This window comes from Oncorhynchus clarkii, chromosome 20 (genome assembly GCF_045791955.1).
Source record: "Oncorhynchus clarkii lewisi isolate Uvic-CL-2024 chromosome 20, UVic_Ocla_1.0, whole genome shotgun sequence".
Lineage (NCBI taxonomy): Eukaryota > Metazoa > Chordata > Actinopteri > Salmoniformes > Salmonidae > Oncorhynchus > Oncorhynchus clarkii.
This window is the reverse complement of record NC_092166.1, coordinates 9,979,447-10,003,740: the sequence shown is the minus strand read 5'-3', so window position 1 is coordinate 10,003,740 and position 24,294 is coordinate 9,979,447. Positions and strand designations below refer to the sequence as shown.

At 44.9% G+C, this 24,294-nt stretch overlaps 1 protein-coding gene across 1 annotated transcript in view; it reads right to left on the bottom strand.

The window, feature by feature from the left end:
• LOC139375854 (3',5'-cyclic-AMP phosphodiesterase 4B-like) overlaps positions 1 to 24,294 on the bottom strand; it is an 87,450-nt gene that overhangs the window by 46,177 nt on the left and 16,979 nt on the right. The window contains exons 2-6 of the mRNA XM_071117777.1: positions 19,693 to 19,913; positions 11,556 to 11,756; positions 11,269 to 11,305; positions 11,068 to 11,135; positions 1,610 to 1,659 (exon numbers count right to left, since the gene is read on the bottom strand). Coding sequence (XP_070973878.1) covers positions 1,610 to 1,659; positions 11,068 to 11,135; positions 11,269 to 11,305; positions 11,556 to 11,756; positions 19,693 to 19,913 — 577 coding nt within the window. The remainder of the gene's footprint in view (positions 1 to 1,609; positions 1,660 to 11,067; positions 11,136 to 11,268; positions 11,306 to 11,555; positions 11,757 to 19,692; positions 19,914 to 24,294) is intronic.

Sequence of the window (24,294 nt, the reverse complement as noted above, 5' to 3'; positions counted from 1 at the left end):
TCCGGCCATCTCTGTCGGCTCCGGACATCTCTGTCGGCTCCGGACATCTCTGTCGGCTCCGGCCATCTCTGTCGGCTCCGGCCATCTCTGTCGGCTCCGGCCATCTCTGTCGGCGGCGGAAGTTATACACCAAGCTTTCCATTTTGTACCTGTACAGTGTCTGTATCTTCATCATTGTGTTTACTTGTGGGTACTGCACTCTCCATTGGTTCGTTTCAGCATACCCTTTTCCACAGAGTTGGTGTGGCGGTATGTGTGCCTGCATCTGCGTGTGCACACAAGGGAAGTACAATTCAACACTCCTCAGAACTGTCTTATCTTGTATTTTTTTCCTGAACGTCTACACATCTGTGGTGATAGGAAGTGCCGAGGGGCCGTATGTGGGCCAGCCTGACGTCAATGGACCTGGACAGACCCACCAAACAGGAAACCAAAACATCCCCCTTTCGCTTCATCACTTCTTCCTTCACCTTTCCATCCTCCAGCTGGGCAGAGAAACCGCTTCTCCTGTCTTTCACTTTTTCTCTTTTCAGAATTTCTCATCTCTGATTGTGACATCAGGGCAAGGGAAGTTTTGTGTTGTTGTTTAGTCACCACGGTTCATTTTCTGTGATTAAGACATTGCACCCTTCAGCTGTAAGGGGAGCAAACCTGGGTTCAAATAGTTTGTTTTCTTTTAAATTAACATATACTTGAGCCAGTCTGGAGTGTTAGACGGGCAGCGTTTGCACTTTTGGAATGATTCCATTGGTTCCATTGAGCCAGGGAAGCTCAATGAAAACACACAGTGTTTGAAAGGAAAACGACTACAATTTGAACCCAGGTCTGGAGGGCAGCTTGTTTTTATGTCCAGTGTCCACGTTTTTTGTGTTCCATCCCTCCCCCTTTGGCTCTGTCTTATTTGCCTGTCAGTATCTGTCTGTGGCACCAAATCCCCCTGCCTTTTGGCACCAAATCCCTCTGCCTTTTGGCACCAAATTACCCCGCCTTTTGGCACCAAATCCCCCTGCCTTTTGGCACCAAATCCCCCTGCCTTTTGGCATCAAATCCCCCTGCCTTTTGGCACCAAATCCCCCTGCCTTTTGGCACCAAATCCCCCTGCCCTTTGGCAACAAATCCCCCTGCCTTTTGGCACCAAATCACCCTCCTTTTGGCACCAAATCCCCCTGCCTTTTGGCACCAAATCACCCTGCCTTTTGGCACCAAATCACCCTGCCTTTTGGCACCAAATCACCCTGCCTTTTGGCACCAAATCACCCTGCCTTTTGGCACCAAATCACCCTGCCTTTTGGCACCAAATCACCCTGCCTTTTGGCACCAAATCACCCTGCCTTTTGGCACCATACACTTATGTTTCTGGTTTTCTGAGAAAGAAAAGTTTACAAATGTTCTATGACCACCTTCGTGTAATACCATGAGTATGTTTGAATGCTTATAACAAGTCATAGAATGTGTACTCATCCTTTGAATGTGAATTCAAAATGAACTTAAAAAACTTCATTTCATCATTTCAGTGATTCCTCATTAACGTAATGTGACTACGGGGACGGGTTAAGTATACAGTGTTTGGAGTTTGAAACGTTGGAATGGGCATCATCAGAGAGCTCACCTGACTGACAGACTCTGGTGACGGGAGGCTGGGGGCCAGCAGGTGATCTCCTAAAAAGGGGGAGAGGAGGAGAGAAACACAGGATCTGGATTAAAAGGACTGCGCACACACACACACACTTTGTCTCTCACCCTCTTTAGTGTACACTTATTCTTAAATATTTACCTTGATGATATCTGAATGGAGTTACTTATCATTCATTACTATGAGCTCTGAGGTAACCCTCATATCCACATGTCTGTGGTCAATATTGACTCATGGTCTGAAGGACATACAACAGTCAATGACCTGGGAGTCAAACTCTGCCTTTAAAACCCGATTTTAAAACCTATTCTACAATAGGTTTTAAAGGCAGAGTTTGACTCACAGGTCATTGTTTTCAACAGGTAATAGCTTAAGTATGGAGTATTTTAGGATTTAGTATTCATTGATACAATCACTTTGCCTTGCATACAGACAGTGGTTGTTTAAGACTCTTATCTTATTGTATGTGAAGTTTTGAAATATATCTACCTGATATTACTGTGTGTATCTATACTGAACAAAAATATAAATTAAACATGTAAAGTGTTGGTCCATGTTTCATGAGCTGAAATAAAAGATCCCAGAAATGTTCCAGATGCACAAAAAGCTTATGTCTCTCAAATGTTTACATCCCTGTTAGTGAGCATTTCTACTTTGTCAAGATAATCCATCCACCTGACAGGTGTGGCATATCAAGAAGCTGATTAAACAGTATGATCATTACACAGGTGCACCTTGTGTTGGGGATAATAAAAGGCCACTCTAAAATGTCACAAAACACAATGCCACAGATGTCTCAAGTTTTGAGGGAGTGTGCAATTGGCATGCCACCACAGCTGTTGCCAGATAATTGAATGTTCATTTCTCTACCTTTAACGTCCTTTTATAGAATTTGGCAGTACATCCAACTGGCCTCACAACTGCAGAGCACGTGTAACCATGCCAGCCCAGGACCTTCACATCTGGCTTCTTCACCTGCAGGATCGACTGAGACCAGCCACAGCTGATGAAACGGAGGAGTATTTATTTCTGCCCTTCTGTCCTTTTATGGGGGGAAAAACGTATTCTGATTGGCTGGGCCTTTGCCCTCCCAGGCCCACCCATGGCTGTGCCCCTGCCCGGTCATGTGAAATCCATAGATTAGGGCCTAATTAATGTATTTCAATTGACGGATTTCCTTATATGAGCTGTAAATTGAAATTGTTGCGTTTATATAATTTTGTTCAGTATATCATACACTTCTCATACACACACTACAATATACACTGAGTGTACAAAACATTTGGAACACCTTCCTGATATTAAATTGCATCCTCTTTTGCCCACTACCATACGCCATTCAGAGGCACTTAAATATTCACCCTCTGAATGGCACACACACACAATCCATGTCTCAAGGCTTAAAACTCCTTCTTTAACCCATCTCCTCCCCTCCATCTACACTGATTGAAGTGGATTTAACAGGTGACATCAATAAGGGATCATAGCTTCTTTCACCTGGATTCACCTGGTCAGTCAGTCTATGTCACGGAAAGAGCAGGTGTTCCTAATGTTTTCTACACTCAGTGTATATACAGTAATATCATATCTGTCGATATGCTTTACCAATTCATATACATCATAACTACTTGGATTTCAACATTAAAAGTACAACAGTTCACATGCTTGGCAGCGATACAAACTAAGACACGTTTTGTACAATCAATCCTCATGAAATAAATTAAGAAATAGCTTAAAGTAACACGTTTTGTTCAATCAATCCTTGTAAAATAAGACCTGGCTTGTGTTTCAACATAAAGTATGGTGGTGTGGTGTCTGTGTTACAATATAAAGTATGGTGGTGTGGTGTCTGTGGTGTCTGTGTTACAGCATAAAGTATGGTGGTGTGGTGTCTGTGGTGTCTGTGTTACAACATTAAGTATGGTGGTGTGGTGTCTGTGTTTCAACATAAAGTATGGTGGTGTGGTGTCTGTGGTGTCTGTGTTACAACATAAAGTATGGTGGTGTGGTGTCTGTGTTTCAACATAAAGTATGGTGGTGTGGTGTCTGTGGTATCTGTGTTTCAACATAAAGTATGGTGGTGTGGTGTCTGTGTTACAACATAAAGTATGGTGGTGTGGTGTCTGTGTTACAACATAAAGTATGGTGGTGTGGTGTCTGTGTTTCAACATAAAGTATGGTGGTGTGGTGTCTGTGTTACAACATAAAGTATGGTGGTGTGGTGTCTGTGTTTCAACATAAAGTATGGTGGTGTGGTGTCTGTGTTACAACATAAAGTATGGTGGTGTGGTGTCTGTGTTACAACATAAAGTATGGTGGTGTGGTGTCTGTGGTGTCTGTGTTACAACATAAAGTATGGTGGTGTGGTGTCTGTGTTACAACATAAAGTATGGTGGTGTGGTGTCTGTGTTACAACATAAAGTATGGTGGTGTGGTGTATGTGGTGTCTGTGTTACAACATAAAGTATGGTGTCTGTGGTGTCTGTGTTACAACATAAAGTATGGTGGTGTGGTGTATGTGGTGTCTGTGTTTCAACATAAAGTATGGTGGTGTGGTGTCTGTGTTACAACATAAAGTATGGTGGTGTGGTGTATGTGATGTCTGTGTTACAACATAAAGTATGGTGGTGTGGTGTCTGTGGTGTCTGTGTTACAACATAAAGTATGGTGGTATGGTGTCTGTGTTACAACATAAAGTATGGTGGTGTGGTGTATGTGGTGTCTGTGTTACAACATAAAGTATGGTGGTGTGGTGTCTGTGTTACAACATAAAGTATGGTGGTGTGGTGTCTGTGTTACAACATAAGGTGTGATGTATGTGGTGTCTGTGTTACAACATAAAGTATGGTGGTGTGGTGTCTGTGGTGACTGTGTTTCAACATAAAGTATGGTGGTGTGGTGTCTGTGGTGTCTGTGTTTCAACATAAAGTATGGTGGTGTGGTGTCTGTGGTGTCTGTGTTACAACATAAAGTATGGTGGTGTGGTGTATGTGGTGTCTGTGTTACAACATAAAGTATGGTGGTGTGGTGTATGTGGTGTCTGTGTTACAACATAAAGTATGGTGGTGTGGTGTCTGTGGTGTCTGTGTTTCAACATAAAGTATGGTGGTGTGGTGTCTGTGATACAACATAAAGTATGGTGGTGTGGTGTCTGTGTTACAACATAAAGTATGGTGGTGTGGTGTCTGTGGTGTCTGTGTTACAACATAAAGTATGGTGGTGTGGTGTCTGTGTTACAACATAAAGTATAATGGTGTGGTGTCTGTGTTACAACATAAAGTATGGTGGTGTGGTGTATGTGGTGACTGTGTTTCAACATAAAGTATGGTGGTGTGGTGTATGTGGTGTCTGTGTTACAACATAAAGTATGGTGGTGTGGTGTCTGTGTTACAACATATGGTGGTGTGGTGTATGTGGTGTGGTGTATGTGGTGACTGTGTTTCAACATAAAGTATGGTGGTGTGGTGTATGTGGTGTCTGTGTTACAACATAAAGTATGGTGGTGTGGTGTCTGTGTTACAACATAAGGTGTGGTGTATGTGGTGTCTGTGTTACAACATAAAGTATGGTGGTGTGGTGTCTGTGGTGACTGTGTTTCAACATAAAGTATGGTGGTGTGGTGTCTGTGGTGTCTGTGTTTCAACATAAAGTATGGTGGTGTGGTGTCTGTGGTGTCTGTGTTACAACATAAAGTATGGTGGTGTGGTGTCTGTGGTGTCTGTGTTACAACATAAAGTATGGTGGTGTGGTGTATGTGGTGTCTGTGTTACAACATAAAGTATGGTGGTGTGGTGTCTGTGGTGTCTGTGTTACAACATAAAGTATGGTGGTGTGGTGTCTGTGTGTCTGTGTTACAACATAAAGTATGGTGGTGTGGTGTGGTGTCTGTGTTACAACATAAAGTATGGTGGTGTGGTGTATGTGGTGTCTGTGTTACAACATAAAGTAATGTGGTGTCTGTGTTACAACATAAAGTATGGTGGTGTGGTGGTGGTGTGGTGTATGGTGGTGTGGTGTCTGTGGTGTCTGTGTTACAACATAAAGTATGGTGGTGTGGTGTCTGTGGTGTCTGTGTTTCAACATAAAGTATGGTGGTGTGGTGTCTGTGGTGTCTGTGTTACAACATAAAGTATGGTGGTGGTGTGTGTTACAACATAAAGTCTGTGGTGTCTGTGTTACAACATAAAGTATGGTGGTGTGGTGTCTGTGGTGTCTGTGTTACAACATAAAGTATGGTGGTGTGGTGTGTGGTGTCTGTGTTACAACATAAAGTATGGTGGTGTGGTGTGTGGTGTCTGTGTTACAACATAAAGTATGGTGGTGTGGTGTATGTGGTGTCTGTGTTACAACATAAAGTATGGTGGTGTGGTGTCTGTGGTGTGTGTTCAACTGTGTGTTACAACATAAAGTATGGTGTGTGGTGGTGTTACAACATAAAGTATGGTGGTGTGGTGTCTGTGTTACAACATAAAGTATGGTGGTGTGGTGTCTGTGTTACAACATAAAGTATGGTGGTGTGGTGTCTGTGTTACAACATAAAGTATGGTGTGTGGTGTCTGTGTTACAACATAAAGTATGTGTGGTGTATGTGGTGTCTGTGTTACAACATAAAGTATGGTGGTGTGGTGTCTGTGGTGTCTGTGTTACAACATAAAGTATGGTGGTGTGGTGTCTGTGGTGTATGGTGGTGTGGTGTCTGTGTTACAACATAAAGTATGGTGGTGTGGTGTCTGTGGTGTCTGTGTTTCAACATAAAGTATGGTGGTGTGGTGTGTTACAACATAAAGTATGGTGGTGTGGTGTCTGTGTCTGTGTTACAACATAAAGTATGGTGTGGTGTCTGTGGTGTGGTGTATGGTGGTGTGGTGTCTGTGTTACAACATAAAGTATGGTGGTGTGGTGTATGTGGTGTCTGTGTTACAACATAAAGTATGGTGGTGTGGTGTATGTGGTGTCTGTGTTACAACATAAAGTATGGTGGTGTGGTGTCTGTGGTGTCTGTGTTACAACATAAAGTATGGTGGTGTGGTGTCTGTGGTGTCTGTGTTACAACATAAAGTATGGTGGTGTGGTGTATGTGGTGTCTGTGTTACAACATAAAGTATGGTGGTGTGGTGTATGTGGTGTCTGTGTTACAACATAAAGTATGGTGGTGTGGTGTCTGTGGTGTCTGTGTTACAACATAAAGTATGGTGGTGTGGTGTATGTGGTGTCTGTGTTACAACATAAAGTATGGTGGTGTGGTGTCTGTGGTGTCTGTGTTTCAACATAAAGTATGGTGGTGTGGTGTCTGTGGTGTCTGTGTTACAACATAAAGTATGGTGGTGTGGTGGTGTGGTGTCTGTGTTACAACATAAAGTATGGTGGTGTGGTGTCTGTGTTACAACATAAAGTATGGTGGTGTGGTGTCTGTGCTGTATGTGTTACAACATAAAGTATGGTGGTGTGGTGTCTGTGTTACAACATAAAGTATGGTGGTGTGGTGTCTGTGATACAACATAAAGTATGGTGGTGTGGTGTCTGTGTTTCAACATAAAGTATGGTGGTGTGGTGTCTGTGCTGTATGTGTTACAACATAAAGTATGGTGGTGTGGTGTCTGTGGTGTCTGTGTTACAACATAAAGTATGGTGGTGTGGTGTCTGTGTTACAACATAAAGTATGGTGGTGTGGTGTCTGTGTTACAACATAAAGTATGGTGGTGTGGTGTATGTGGTGTCTGTGTTACAACATAAAGTATGGTGGTGTGGTGTCTGTGTTACAACATAAAGTATGGTGGTGTGGTGTCTGTGGTGACTGTGTTTCAACATAAAGTATGGTGGTGTGGTGTCTGTGGTGTCTGTGTTTCAACATAAAGTATGGTGGTGTGGTGTCTGTGGTGTCTGTGTTACAACATAAAGTATGGTGGTGTGGTGTATGTGGTGTCTGTGTTACAACATAAAGTATGGTGGTGTGGTGTATGTGGTGTCTGTGTTACAACATAAAGTATGGTGGTGTGGTGTATGTGGTGTCTGTGTTACAACATAAAGTATGGTGGTGTGGTGTCTGTGTTACAACATAAAGTATGGTGGTGTGGTGTCTGTGGTGACTGTGTTTACAACATAAAGTATGGTGGTGTGGTGTCTGTGGTGTCTGTGTTTCAACATAAAGTATGGTGGTGTGGTGTCTGTGGTGTCTGTGTTACAACATAAAGTATGGTGGTGTGGTGTATGTGGTGTCTGTGTTACAACATAAAGTATGGTGGTGGTGTCTGTGTTACAACATAAAGTATGGTGGTGTGGTGTCTGTGTTACAACATAAAGTATGGTGGTGTGGTGTATGTGGTGTCTGTGTTACAACATAAAGTATGGTGGTGTGGTGTATGTGGTGTCTGTGTTACAACATAAAGTATGGTGGTGTGGTGTCTGTGGTGTCTGTGTTACAACATAAAGTATGGTGGTGTGGTGTCTGTGGTGTCTGTGTTACAACATAAAGTATGGTGGTGTGGTGTCTGTGTTACAACATAAAGTATGGTGGTGTGGTGTATGTGGTGTCTGTGTTACAACATAAAGTATGGTGGTGTGGTGTCTGTGTTACAACATAAAGTATGGTGGTGTGGTGTCTGTGGTGACTGTGTTTCAACATAAAGTATGGTGGTGTGGTGTCTGTGGTGTCTGTGTTTCAACATAAAGTATGGTGGTGTGGTGTCTGTGGTGTCTGTGTTACAACATAAAGTATGGTGGTGTGGTGTATGTGGTGTCTGTGTTACAACATAAAGTATGGTGGTGTGGTGTATGTGGTGTCTGTGTTACAACATAAAGTATGGTGGTGTGGTGTCCGTGGTGTCTGTGTTACAACATAAAGTATGGTGGTGTGGTGTCTGTGGTGTCTGTGTTACAACATAAAGTATGGTGGTGTGGTGTCTGTGGTGTCTGTGTTACAACATAAAGTATGGTGGTGTGGTGTATGTGGTGTCTGTGTTACAACATAAAGTATGGTGGTGTGGTGTGTGGTGTCTGTGTTACAACATAAAGTATGGTGTATGTGGTGTCTGTGTTACAACATAAAGTATGGTGGTGTGGTGTCTGTGTTACAACATAAAGTATGGTGGTGTGGTGTCTGTGTGTCTGTGTTACAACATAAAGTATGGTGGTGTGGTGTCTGTGGTGTTTCAACATAAAGTATGGTGGTGTGGTGTCTGTGGTGTCTGTGTTACAACATAAAGTATGGTGGTGTGGTGTCTGTGTTACAACATAAAGTATGGTGGTGTGGTGTCTGTGTTACAACATAAAGTATGGTGGTGTGGTGTCTGTGCTGTATGTGTTTCAACATAAAGTATGGTGGTGTGGTGTCTGTGTTACAACATAAAGTATGGTGGTGTGGTGTCTGTGATACAACATAAAGTATGGTGGTGTGGTGTCTGTGTTTCAACATAAAGTATGGTGGTGTGGTGTCTGTGCTGTATGTGTTACAACATAAAGTATGGTGGTGTGGTGTATGTGGTGTCTGTGTTACAACATAAAGTATGGTGGTGTGGTGTCCGTGGTGTCTGTGTTACAACATAAAGTATGGTGGTGTGGTGTCTGTGGTGTCTGTGTTACAACATAAAGTATGGTGGTGTGGTGTCTGTGTGTCTGTGTTACAACTGTGGTGTCTGTGTTACAACATAAAGTATGGTGGTGTGGTGTATGTGGTGTCTGTGTTACAACATAAAGTATGGTGGTGTGGTGTGTGTGTATGGTGGTGTGTGGTGTCTGTGTTACAACATAAAGTATGGTGGTGTGGTGTCTGTGGTGTCTGTGTTACAACATAAAGTATGGTGGTGTGGTGTCTGTGGTGTCTGTGTTACAACATAAAGTATGGTGGTGTGGTGTCTGTGGTGTCTGTGTTACAACATAAAGTATGGTGGTGTGGTGTATGTGGTGTCTGTGTTACAACATAAAGTATGGTGGTGTGGTGTATGTGGTGTCTGTGTTACAACATAAAGTATGGTGGTGTGGTGTCTGTGGTGTCTGTGTTACAACATAAAGTATGGTGGTGTGGTGTATGTGGTGTCTGTGTTACAACATAAAGTATGGTGGTGTGGTGTGTGGTGTGTTACAACATAAAGTATGGTGGTGTGTGGTGTCTGTGTTACAACATAAAGTATGGTGGTGTGGTGTATGTGGTGTCTGTGTTACAACATAAAGTATGGTGGTGTGGTGTCTGTGGTGTCTGTGTTACAACATAAAGTATGGTGGTGTGGTGGTGTGGTGTCTGTGTTACAACATAAAGTATGGTGGTGTGGTGTCTGTGTTACAACATAAAGTATGGTGGTGTGGTGTCTGTGTGTTACAACATAAAGTATGGTGGTGTGGTGTCTGTGCTGTATGTGTTACAACATAAAGTATGGTGGTGTGGTGGTGTGGTGTTACAACTGTGGTGTCTGTGTTACAACATAAAGTATGGTGGTGTGGTGTCTGTGTTACAACATAAAGTATGGTGGTGTGGTGTCTGTGTTACAACATAAAGTATGGTGGTGTGGTGTATGTGGTGTCTGTGTTACAACATAAAGTATGGTGGTGTGGTGTCTGTGTTACAACATAAAGTATGGTGGTGTGGTGTCTGTGGTGTCTGTGTTACAACATAAAGTATGGTGGTGTGGTGTCTGTGTGTTACAACATAAAGTATGGTGTGTGGTGTCTGTGTACAACTGTGTTTCAACATAAAGTATGGTGGTGTGGTGTCTGTGGTGTCTGTGTTTCAACATAAAGTATGGTGGTGTGGTGTCTGTGGTGTCTGTGTTACAACATAAAGTATGGTGGTGTGGTGTCTGTGGTGTCTGTGTTACAACATAAAGTATGGTGGTGTGGTGTATGTGGTGTCTGTGTTACAACATAAAGTATGGTGGTGTGGTGTCCGTGGTGTCTGTGTTACAACATAAAGTATGGTGGTGTGGTGTCTGTGGTGTCTGTGTTACAACATAAAGTATGGTGGTGTGGTGTCTGTGGTGTCTGTGTTACAACATAAAGTATGGTGGTGTGGTGTATGTGGTGTCTGTGTTACAACATAAAGTATGGTGGTGTGGTGTATGTGGTGTCTGTGTTACAACATAAAGTATGGTGGTGTGGTGTCTGTGGTGTCTGTGTTACAACATAAAGTATGGTGGTGTGGTGTCTGTGGTGTCTGTGTTACAACATAAAGTATGGTGGTGTGGTGTCTGTGATACAACATAAAGTATGGTGGTGTGGTGTCTGTGTTACAACATAAAGTATGGTGGTGTGGTGTCTCAGCGTGACATCAACTGGACCCAAGTGCCACATAGTGGTTGGCTGAAGCCTTAACACCCAAAAGGTTCATTCTGTGGCACACTGGTGACACCAAGTGACATGTGTTGGTGAAGTATTTACATTTTAGTACAGGTGCACAATCATACGTCACACCCCTATGACAAAACAACAACTGTAGGAACACTTACTTGGAGGTACATTGTACATTGGTCAAAGTGGTGAAGTTGTTCCGTACCGTGCGGAGACTGGCAAGAACCTAAAGCCAGAGCACATCTAACGTTCACTTACATGTGATCATTCCAAGGTCTTTAAAAAAAAAATTCTAATACAATCCATACGTTTCTGAAAATGTATTTCCATGTAGAGTCACAAGTAGAGAATATATTTACCTGAGCAAAGGGGGTCACGATCAGGTCTTCTCCATGCCTGAAGAACAGCAATCAACATGGGATAAACAGTGATTTAAATATAAACCCTGAAAAATCCCTCAAAATAAATGTCTTTGCTAATAAAAGCCACTGGTTGGATAGTAATAAAATGTGATTACAACCAACCACTTTTCCCTGGGTTTCAACAGGGTTGAGTGATATGAGTGAGCTAAGCATATACGCATTGGAACAAGATGCAAATCTATTCCAATACAGTATATTTGTCAGGACGTGTCAAGCGGACTCACAGTTCTCCGACGATAGAGGAGTTCCGGGACAACTCGCGAGACTTGGGCGACAGGTCGTAGTCCGAGTCAGAGCGGTAGAGGAAGGACTCTCGGCGCTGCCCGTGGGCTCCCAGGTTGGGGTGCAGGACCAGGCCAGAGCCAGGGGACGCCTGGAGACCCGAGGGGCTGCAGCACGCAGACGGGCCATTCTCCACATCGAAGCTAGGACACGGGAGAAAGAGAAATAGACCTATTTTAGGCTTACACACAGCAGAGACTCACAGAGTAAAGTACTGTAAAATTGTCCAATGGTAATTTGTCTTGGGTTACTTAACCAATCAGGCCAGGACAAAATAATGACTTAGCCAATCAGGCCAGGACAAAATAATGATTTAGCCAATCAGGTCATGACAAATGAGATTTCCAGTAGTCTGATCAGATAAATTGGCTAGGTTGTTCTATGGATCAAGGATCTTTTCACTACTACAGCATCCTTGTTGTGCCTCTTAACAATATATGATATTTAAATAGCGCTTTTCAAGGACCCAAAGGTCTGTGAGGTAGAGCCATATAAAGCATAACACTATTTATTCAATGGTCTGAGGATTCAGTTGTGGGGACTGGGGAGGCAGATGAATTACGGGGATTGTGACTGTATGGACTCAACACCCATCTCAATATTTGCCCAGCAGCATTCACCCCCACCGGTATCCCTATGTGTAGGATTATCCATATCCCACTAGTTTAAATATAAAGGCATCTTAACGGGGAAAACACTGCTAAAATAACATCAATATCTATTCTCTCATACAGTTTGTTGATCACCGAAGCTCTCGTATCCGCAGCAAGTAAGAGACAGCCGAAAGAAGCGGGGGAAACGTTATAGCGGTTCGACATGAATAGGAAAGAGATGTGCTTTGATAATGCTGCCTATGGATTACAGAATAAAATTAGGAATTTTCATGCGAGACCGGAGTCGGGAATTGGGGTTTCAGTGGGATAGGGGACTGGATATAAAATAGCCTAGGCTCTAGGACAGGAGAATATATCATTTCCCCTCATGCCTCTGAATTATGACAAGAGATGACTATGTAGGGAATTGCTTAGGCCTATCAAATGTGTGACTGTCTGAAGAGTCACAATGACAGCTAAAAAGAGGCACACGTTATTTTATAGGCTATACGTGGGGGTTTCATGTAGGGTTTACGAACTGCATTCGGGTCTCGTGTGCAGTCCAGCAGTGTCAATTATGTGTGTGCTGTGCATTTATGGTGACTGTGTGAACTAAATACGCTAGGCTAACCGCTTCCATGCTACAACCTGTCTGGATATTGTGCCATTTTTATTTTGTTGCTAATCTGCAGCTGTGGATGTTTTTGTATTTTGTGGAATTGCATTAGATCTTGTCATTGACATGTTTTCAGGAAACGTGACGTTTTCCTGGGACAGTCCCAGGATCCCGGTTACCCTACAACACAACCATTCTACAAACTATCACACACCTAGAACAAAAATATGACAGAGAGAAAATAAGAAAGTCACCTGGTAGTAGGGGCTTAATTGGAGACCTCACTGAAGTCAAAGTGCACTCTGCTGCAGTGACAGATAGGAGACCTGGTGTACATCATTTCCCCTGCACCTCCTCCTCCCTCCTCCCCAAGGCACCTCCTCCCTCTCCCCTACACCTCCTCCTCCCTCATCATCATCATCTCACTGCTCCTCCTCCCTCTCCCCTACACCTCCTCCCTCTCCCCTACACCTCCTCCTCCCTCATCATCATCATCTCACTGCTCCTCCTCCCTCTCCCCTACACCTCCTCCTCCCTCATCATCATCATCATCTCACTGCTCCTCCTCCCGCTCCCCTACACCTCCTCCTCCCTCATCATCATCTCACTGCTCCTCTCCCCTACACCTCCTCCCTCTCCCCTACACCTCCTCCTCCCTCATCATCATCATCATCTCACTGCTCCTCCTCCCTCTCCCCTGCACCTCCTCCCTCTCCAATACACCTCCTCCTACCTCATCATCATCATCATCGTCTCACTGCTCCTCCTCCCGCTCCCCTACACCTCCTCCTCCCTCATCATCATCTCACTTCTCCTCCTCCCTCTCCCCTGCACCTCCTCCTCTCTCCATCATCATCTCCCCTGCTCCTCCTCCTCCTCCTCCCTCCACACCCCTCCTCTGACCAGAAACACACTCACACACCCCTCTCACCACACACACTCACACACCCCTCTGACCACACACAATCACACACCCCTCTGACCACACACAATCACACCCCCCTCTAAATTGCATGACAGTATACAATGGAACGTTACAGTTACTGGTATCACAAGCAAGACAGAGAGTGATTAAAAGAGAGAGAGTGCCAGAAAGAGTACGGAGAAAAAGTATGATGACGCTAGCTTGTGTCCCCACCCCCTCCATAGTTGACGCTCCCCACCCCCTCCATAGTTGACGCTCCCCACCCCCTCCATAGTTGACGCTCCCCACCCCCTCCATAGATGACGCTCCCCACCCCCTCCATAGTTGACGCTCCCCACCCCCTCCATAGTTGACGCTCCCCACCCCCTCCATAGTTGACGCTCCCCACCCCCTCCATAGTTGACGCTCCCCACCCCCTCCATAGTTGACGCTCCCCACCCCCTCCATAGATGACGCTCCCCACCCCCTCCATAGATGACGCTCCCCACCCCCTCCATAGTTGACGCTCCCCACCCCCTCCATAGTTGACGCTCCCCACCCCCTCCATAGTTGACGCTCCCCACCCCCTCCATAGTTGACGCTCCCCACCCCCTCCATAGTTGACGCTCCCCACCCCCTCCATAGTTGACGCTCCCCACCCCCTCCATAGTTGACGCTCCCCACCCCCTCCATAGATGACGCTCCCCACCCCCTCCATAGTTGACGCTCCCCACCCCCTCCATAGTTGACGCTCCCCACCCCCTCCATAGTTGACGCTCCCGACCCGCTCCATAGTTGACGCTCCCCACCCCCTCCATAGTTGACGCTCCCCACCCCCTCCATAGATGACGCTCCCCACCCCCTCCATAGTTGACGCTTGGTGTCAAGTATCAAAGGTGATAAGACGTGACATAGCAATCCTAGAAGTGATTAGACAGGGTCGTGTTTCTCCCCCGGGGTCGTGTTTCTCCACCGGGGTCATGTTTCTCCACCGGGGTCATGTTTCTCCACCGGGGTAGTGTTTCTCCACCGGGGTGTTTCTCCACCGGGGTCGTGTTTCTCCACCGGGGTCGTGTTTCTCCACCGGGGTCTCAAACTATCAGGCTGACACACTGCCTTTTGTGGGCCCCATGACAACTGAAAGACTGACGTTGGCCCCCAGGTCATGAGATCCCTGCTTTAAACAAAATGTGTCCATCATTATGATACAGCAGTGGAAAATCAAGATGCTCTTCAGAAGGAAGGAAGGAGGGTTTGAGGTACTCTGCAGTGTCCAACCAGAGAGGTGAAGTAGAGGGGAGTAGGGAGAGGGACAGGTTAGCAGACACTCAGTAAAGGGTCATGGGCCTTGGGCCAAGCACAGCCAAAGGGACTATTTTTATGAAACCCCAATGACCGGGTTTATTCAATGCAGTCGACTCCTGATAAATGCACATGGATAAATGCACATGGATAAATGCACATGGATAAATGCACATGGATAAATGCATTGCTATTCACCAGTCCCAATTGAAATAACGAACCCGAACCCAGTGCCTTAGACCGCTGCGCCACTCGGAAGGTAAGATTGAACAATGGAATGCTACAGTACACACGCAAAAGACGACTGTCTGATGATTATGTTGAATATGGCATAACATTAAGTAAAGAGGTTTGTATGGCGCAAAGAGAGAAGTCCAGATTCATCTCTGTCCAGAATAAGAGCATAGCTTTTGAATGTGCCGCTAAAATATACAATCTGTTTCTATTAGCATTTCTACGGCTGTGACATGTGGTTGTCTCACCTAGCTATCTTAAAATGAACATACTAATTGTAAGTCGCTCTGGATAAGAACGTCTGCAAAATTACTTAAATGCATTTTGGGGCCCCCATACTACACAATGACGTTGAGGAAGTGATTTGCTATTTGGGGTGTTTCTCAAAAACGTGAAATCCCAACAAAAAAAGTGTCTGGACCCTTCTATAACATGCCATTTAAATCCAAAATAGAGATTTGGTTGTAAAGTAACTGTCCAGTGTCTCCAAATTTCTATTAAATATGACCTATAATTTATTACAATATTAGAGAAATACCTTTCCATCCAAATGTTTTAATGAACTACACTGCTCAAAAAAATAAAGGGAACACTTAAACAACACAATGTAACTCCAAGTCAATCACACTTCTGTGAAATCAAACTGTCCACTTAGGAAGCAACACTGATTGACAATAAATGTCACATGCTGTTGTGCAAATGGAATAGACAACAGGTGGAAATTATAGGCAATTAGCAAGACACCCCCAATAAAGGAGTGGTTCCGCAGGTGGTGACCACAGACCACTTCTCAGTTCCTATGCTTCCTGGCTGATGTTTTGGTCACTTTTGAATGCTGGCGGTGCTTTCACTCTATTGGTAGCATGAGACGGAGTCTACAACCCACACAAGTGGCTCAGGTAGTGCAGCTCATCCAGGATGGCACATCAATGCGAGCTGTGGCAAGAAGGTTTGCTGTGTCTGTCCGCGTAGTGTCCAGAGCATGGAGGCGCTACCAGGAGACAGGCCAGTAACTCAGGAGACGTGGAGGAGGCCGTAGGAGGGCAACAACCCAGCAGCAGGACCGCTACCTCTGCCTTTGTGCACGGAGGGGTAGGAGGAGCACTGCCAGAGCCCTGCAAAATGACCTCCAGCAGGCCACAAATGTGCATGTGTCTGCTCAAACGGTCAGAAACAGACTCCATGAGGGTGGTATGAGGGCCCGACGTCCACAGGTGGGGGTTGTGCTTACAGCCCAACACCGTGCAGGACGTTTGGCATTTGCCAGAGAACACCAAGATTGGCAAATTCACCACTGGCGCCCTGTGCTCTTCACAGATGAAAGCAGGTTCACACTGAGCACATGTGACAGAGTCTGGAGACGCCGTGGAGAACGTTCTGCTGCCTGCAACATCCTCCAGCATGACCTGTTTGGCGTTGGGTCAGTCATGGTGTGGGGTGGCATTTCTTTGGGGGGCCGCACAGCCCTCCATGTGCTCGCCAGAGGTAGCCTGACTGCCATTAGGTACCGAGATGAGATCCTCAGACCCCTTGTGAGACCATATGCTGGTGCGGTTGGCCCTGGGTTCCTCCTAATGCAAGACAATGCTAGGCCTCATGTGGCTGGAGTGTGTCAGCAGTTCCTGCAAGAGGAAGGCATTGATGCTATGGACTGGCCCGCCCGTTCCCCACACCTGAATCCAATTGAGCACATCTGGGACATCATGTCTCACTCCATCCACCAACGCCGCGTTGCACCACAGACTGTCCAGGAGTTGGCGGATGCTTTAGTCCAGGTCTGGGAGAAGATCCCTCAGGAGACCATCCGCTTACCTCATCAGGAGCATGCCCAGGCGTTGTAGGGAGGTCATACAGGCACGTGGAGGCCACACACACTACTAAGCCTCATTTTGACTTGTTTTAAGGACATTACATCAAAGTTGGATCAGCCCGTAGTGTGGTTTTCCACTTTAATTTTGAGTGTGACTCCAAATCCAGACCTCCATGGGTTGATAAATTTGATTTCCATTGATCATTTTTGTGTGATTTTGTTGTCAGCACATTCAACTATGTAAAGAAAAAAGTATTTAATAAGAATATTTCATTCATTCAGATCTATGATGTGTTATTTTAGTGTTCCCTTTATTTTTTTGAGCAGTGTATTTTAAAAAGCAGCTTTTTTTGTGTTGGAATGGTGTGGGTGTACCCCAACAACAGAATGGTGTGGATGTACCCCAACAACAGAATGGTGTGGATGTACCCCAACAACAGAATGGTGTGGATGTACCCCAACAACAGAACGGTGTGGGTGTATACCGGCCCAGCTCAGACAATGAGATAGGATGCCATACATTGACAAGCATTTTCGAAAAACAAGTTTGAGGTGGGTTTTTAAAAAAGTGTTTTGAAGTGTTTTCTCCAATTTAATATTTGTCCACATATATGAGTACAAGACGAGACAACAACATTAGTTGGCTATGACTCAACAGTACATAAACTTTTAAAAGTGATATTTTCAGCAGACATAAGTTGCTTAAACGTGACAGAAAGGGTTAAACGATGACACTGACATGACCAGGGTCCATGCTATATGCTATACACACATCCACACAACTTCAGGGCCTTACCAGGTGTGGTCCACAGTGAAGCGCCTGTAACGCCGCTTGTTCACCACCTGCTTACGAAACAGTCTCGGGGAAATGTGGGGTCAAATGCTCGTCCTCTTATCCAATACAGTATTCCCACAGGAGTCTATATTCTGTTCCAGCTCTGTTTTGTCCCCATGAGCCTCCATAGCCAGGATCTTGGTTTAGAACAGAGTCCAGTTCACTCAATCCCAATGATTGGAGCTCAAGTGTGAGGCTACAGGACACGACGCACCAGAGAGGATACAGGACACTACACACCAGAGAGGATACAGGACACTACACACCAGAGAGGATACAGCACACTACACACCAGAGACGATACAGGACAAGACACACCAGAGAGGATACAGGACATTACACACCAGAGAGGATACAGGACACTACACACCAGAGAGGATACAGGACACGACGCACCACTGAGGATACAGGACACGACGCATCAGAGAGGATACAGGACACGACGCATCAGAGAGGATACAGCACACTACACACCAGAGACGATACAGGACAAGACACACCAGAGAGGATACAGGACACTACACACCAGAGAGGATACAGGACACTACACACCAGAGAGGATACAGCACACTACACACCAGAGAGGATACAGGACACGACACACCAGAGAGGATACAGGACACGACGCATCAGAGAGGATACAGGACACGACGCACCACTGAGGATACAGGACACGATGCACCAGAGAGGATACAGGACACGACACACCAGAGAGGATACAGGACAAGACGCAGCAAAGAGGATACAGGACAGTACACACCAGAGAGGATACAGCACACTACACAACAGAGAGGATACAGGACAGTACACACCAGAGAGGATACAGGACACTACACACCAGAGAGGATACAGGACAAGACACACCAGAGAGGATACAGCACACGATGCACCAGAGAGGATACAGGACACGACGCACCAGAGAGAACAAAACAAGGTTCTTCTGACAGCTCTAGTTGGCAGACCTGTTTGGCCAGCTCTTCTCTATTATTCTGTCAGGACTTCAAGGATTCGCCAGGGGGGACACTCTGTGCCTTTCCCGCCATCTTTTCCTTCACTCCTTCTCTCTCAAGTACTCTCTACCTACATACTCTTTCTCTGGTTCACTTAAACAATCTTTACCCATTTTCCCTCTTCCATACAGTCTCTTTCCATTCAAGCCCAGAAAGTGACCTTTTTAAGGTCAACCCCCTCCGTAGTACACAGTATTGAAAATCATACCATCAGTATTTTGAAATACCCCGGTATGCAGAACATCGCCCAAGACTAGAATTCTGCAGGCCCCACAAATGGCATTAGAGCCCTTTATCTCCACCCAGTGGTTGTTGGATGAAATTGCACTTTGCTGATACAATGTCCAGAACAGATATATATTTTATTTTATATAACCTTTATTTAACTAGGCAAGTCAGTTAATAACAAATTCTTATTTACAATGACAGCCTTTTCCCGGCCAAACACTAACGATGCTGGGCCAATTGTGCGCCGCCCTATGGGACTCCCAATCACAGCCGGTTGTGATACAGCCTGGAATCGAACCAGGGTCTGTAGTGACGCCTCCAGCACTGAGATGCAGTGCCTTAGACCGCTGCGCCACTCGAGAGACATGCTGCTAGGATTCCACCAACACATATTATACAGAGAGTAAGAGAGTAAGATTGGTTCACCAAAACATGAACATAGAATGCTCTAATACAGACAGGAGAAAACACGTTGGGTTTAACCTCAAGTAAGGAAGCACAACTTGAGTTCTCCAGGACTGCAGTGTCTGCTAGTTTCTGACCTAACCTGTCGGGGTCGGCGTGGATGATGTTGATCTGTGGCAGTGGGTGGAAGGGCAGGGTGGTGGGCCGGGCCATGGTGTCCCCCTCTGGCGTGCGGCTTAGATCCCTCTCCGCCTGTCGCCATGACAACGGGGGCAGCTGTAGCGTGCCCGAGTGACGCCTGCGGCCCCGGCAAAGGTCCACTCCAAGAGTGCTGCCGAACACTCCCGGGGTCTCATTGGTGTCCTGAAAGGCAAAGGTTGAGAGAATGCTAGTAGAACGTTGATAGAAGGTTATGGCTAAAAGCAAGAGGCAGTAGAGATGTTGAAAGAAAGCTGATGTTGAACTTAGAGGGTTATAAGATGAGGGGTTGACAGAACTATGGTTATAGCGAAGACTAAAAGTTATGGGAAAGCTGACAGAATGTTGATACATAACGTTGATAGAAGATTATGTCTAAGATTCAGTGGACATAGACAGAACTACAAAAAGGTTCAGTGGACATAGATGGGACTACAAAAAGGTTCAGTGGACATAAACAGAACTACAAAAAGGTTCAGTGGACATAGACAGAACTACAAAAAGGTTCAGTGGACATAGATGAGACTACAAAAAAAGGCATTTAGTGTCATTGCTTCCATATTATGTTACATGAGCATATACTGCTTTGATAAACCCAAACCAGCCACTATGTTGCAGAGGACATTCATTCAAGGGAATACATAGACTATTCCATTGGATGTCAAATTCTAACATTTAGCCAGTTCCATGCACATAGCACTAGGGGGCACTCTATGACCTACTGTGAGACTAGAGTATTCTAAACTCCCAAGACATACAGGAAGTGTTGATATTTTTACAGATAATATATTCATACTGGTCATGTTGGGTACAGAGAGTACTGAATTTTAAATGTTTCCTTCAATGTTTTGAGGTCAGGTTCTCAAAAAAATTAAAAAATAAATGTAATATAATTTTTCTTTAGAAAAATGTTTTCCTAACACAATGACCAATTTCATTACAAAAGTCAACACACACACACATTTACGTGATATTTATAAACAAAATAACAGTCTCAATTTGGTGGGGATTCTTTTTCTTCTATTCAAAGATCATTCAAAACAGCGACACTGATTGAACTCGGAGGCAGTATTTATTATAGACGGTGGTGTGTGTGTGATGAGGGGGTTGATGGATGCAGTACGTGTGTGTGCAGGTACGTGCACCAGTGGAGGCCGCTGAGGGGAGGACGGCTCATAATGATGGCTGGAACAGAGCGAATGGAATGGCATCAAACACATAGAAACAGTGTGTTTGATATATTTGATACCATTCCACTAATTCAGCTCCAGCCATGACAACGAGCACGTCCTCCCCAATTAAGGTGCCTCCAACCTCCTGTGCTGTGCACGTGTGTGTCTGTTTCGATGTTATGCCGTCAGATAGGTTGTCTGGTGCGTTTCTCTGTAATGGTGGGCAGTAAACAAAGGTGGTTTCAGCTAGCGGCTCCTGACAGAGTGGGGTTATACATCACCCTCTGTTATATATTCACTCCGTCCAAGTGGAACTGAAGCAGGGATACGGCCAAATAAACAAAGGAGAGGGATCGAGTGAGAGATAGGTGTGGCGGTGTTTGGGGAGAATGAGGGGGGTGATGAAGAGAGAGTGTGTGTGTTTGAACGCCCACGTGCCCTGCATGCAAGATGTATTACGTATGCAGCGCATGTCCGTAGAGAGAGAGAGAATAAAGAAAGAGAGAATAAATGATAGAGATAATGAATAATAAAGATAAGAGAGAGAGAAAATGAATGAGAGAGAGAGAGAGAGATCATGAGAAAGACGAGAAAGAGAGATAATGAATAATAGAGATAAGAGAGAGAGAAAATGAATGAGAGAGAGAGAGAGAGATCATGAGAAAGACGAGAAAGAGAGATAATGAATAATAGAGATAAGAGAGAGAGAAAATGAATGAGAGAGAGAGAGAGAGATCATGAGAAAGACGAGAAAGAGAGACTGAACAAGTAGCAGAAATAAATAAGCAGGATGAATTCCCAACCCAAGCCAATCTCAGCCCTGCTTAACATCCCATTGTAAATGGAAGAAGAAACAGCAGAGCCACTGGGTGGGCCTAACCTGCTATCTGTGTTCACACATTACTGACAAAACAATTATACATGACATACAGTACATACAGAAAGTATTCAGACCCCTTGACTTTTTACACATTTTGTTAAGTTACAGCCTTATTCTAAAATGTATTAGATCGTTTTTTTCTGCTCATCAATCTACACACAATACCCCATAATGACATCACAATACCCCATAATGACAAAACAATACCCCATAATGACATCACAATACCCCATAATGACAAAGCAAAATAGGTTTTTAGAAATGTTTGCAAATGTATTAAAAATAAAACACTTAAATATCACATTTACATAAATATTCAGACCCTTTACTCAGTACTTTGTTGAAGCACCTTTGACAGCGATTACAGCCTCTAGTCTTCATGGGTATGATGCTACAAGCTTTTTCACACCTGTATTTGGGGAGTTTCTCCCATTTTTCTCTGCAGATCCTCTCAAGCTCAGTCAGGTTGGATGGGGAGCGTTGCTGCACAGCTATTTTCTAGTCTCTCCAGAGATGTTCGATCAGGTTCAAGTCCAGGCTCTGGCTGGGCCACTCCAAGGACATTCAGAGATTTGTGCCGTAGCCACTCCTGCATTGGCTTGGCTGTGTGCTTAGGGTCGTTGTCCTGTTGGAAGGTGAACCTTTGTCCCAGTCTAAGGTCCTGAGCGCTCTGGAGCAGGTCTTCATCAAGGGTCTCTCTGTACTTTGCTCCGTTCATCTTTCTTCGATATTGACTAGTCTCCCAGTCCCTTCAGCTGAAAAACATCCCCACAGCATAAAGCTGCCACCACCATGCATCACTGTCGGGATGGTATTGGCCAGGTGATAAGCAGTGCCAGGTTTCCTCCAGACGTGATGCTTGGCGTTCAGGCCAAAGAGTTCAATCTTGGTTTCATCAGACCAGAGAATGTTGTTTCTCATGATCTGAGAGTCCTTTAGGTGCCTTTTGGCAAACTCCAAGCGGGCTGTCATGTACCTTTTACTGAGGAGTGGCTTCCATCTAGCCACTCTACCATAAAGGCCTGATTGGTGGAGTGCTGTAGAGATGGTTGTCCTTCTGGAAGGTTCTCCCATCTCCACAGATGAACTCTGGAGCTCTGTCAGAGTGACCATTGGGTTCTTGGTCACCTCCCTGACCAAGGCCCTTCTCCCCCGATTGCTCAGTTTGTCCTGGCGGCCAGCTCTAGCAGGTCTTGGTTGTTCCAAACATTATGGAGGCCACTGTGTTCTTGGGGAACTGCAATGCTGCAAACATTTTTTGGTAACCTTCCCCAGATCTGTGTCTCGACACAATCCTGTCCCCGAGCTCTATGGACAATTCCTTCGACCTCACTGCTTGGTTTTTGCTCTGACATGCACTTTCAACTGTGGGACCTTATATCGACAAGTGTGTGTCTTTTCAAATCGCGTGCAATCAATTGAATTGACCACGGGTGGACTCCAATCAAGTTGTAGAAACATCAAGCATGATCAATGGAAATAGGATGCACCTGAGCTCAATTTCTCATTGCAAAGGGTCTGAATACTAATTGAAATAAGGTATTTTTATTTTAAATAAATTCGCAAACATGTCTAAAAACAGAGTAGCACAGACCACACTGCTCTGCCCTCAGGTCACCCCCTGTCAGAGTAGCACAGACCACGCTGCTCAGCCCTCAGGGCACCTCAGAGGAATAACTTGGTCAGGAGTAATAAGCTGCAGAGGAGAGAAGTACAGGATATACTATACTGCACTATGCGTCAGTAGAGGATATACTATACTGCACTATGTGTCAGTAGAGGATATACTATACTGCACTATGTGTCAGTAGAGGATATACTATACTGAACTATGTGTCAGTAGAGGATATACTATACTGCACTATGCATCAGTAGAGGATATACTATACTGCACTATGCGTCAGTAGAGGATATACTATACTGCACTATGCATCAGTAGAGGATATACTATACTGCACTATGCGTCAGTAGAGGATATACTATACTGCACTATGTGTCAGTAGAGGATATACTATACTGCACTATGCATCAGTAGAGGATATACTATACTGCACTATGCGTCAGTAGAGGATATACTATACTGCACTATGTGTCAGTAGAGGATATACTATACTGCACTATGCGTCAGTACAGGATATACTATACTGCACTATGCGTCAGTAGAGGATATACTATACTGCACTATGCGTCAGTAGAGGATATACTATACTGCACTATGTGTCAGTAGAGGATATACTATACTGCACTATGCGTCAGTAGAGGATATACTATACTGCACTATGCGTCAGTAGAGGATATACTATACTGCACTATGCGTCAGTAGAGGATATACTATACTGCACTATGCATCAGTACAGGATATACTATACTGTACTATGCGTCAGTAGAGGATATACTATACTGCACTATGCGTCAGTGGGAAGTAGGGTGAAGATGCCCCTAGACAATGGCATCAGTTTCCGCCTACTTATGGTTAAGGGCTACCGATTTAGGG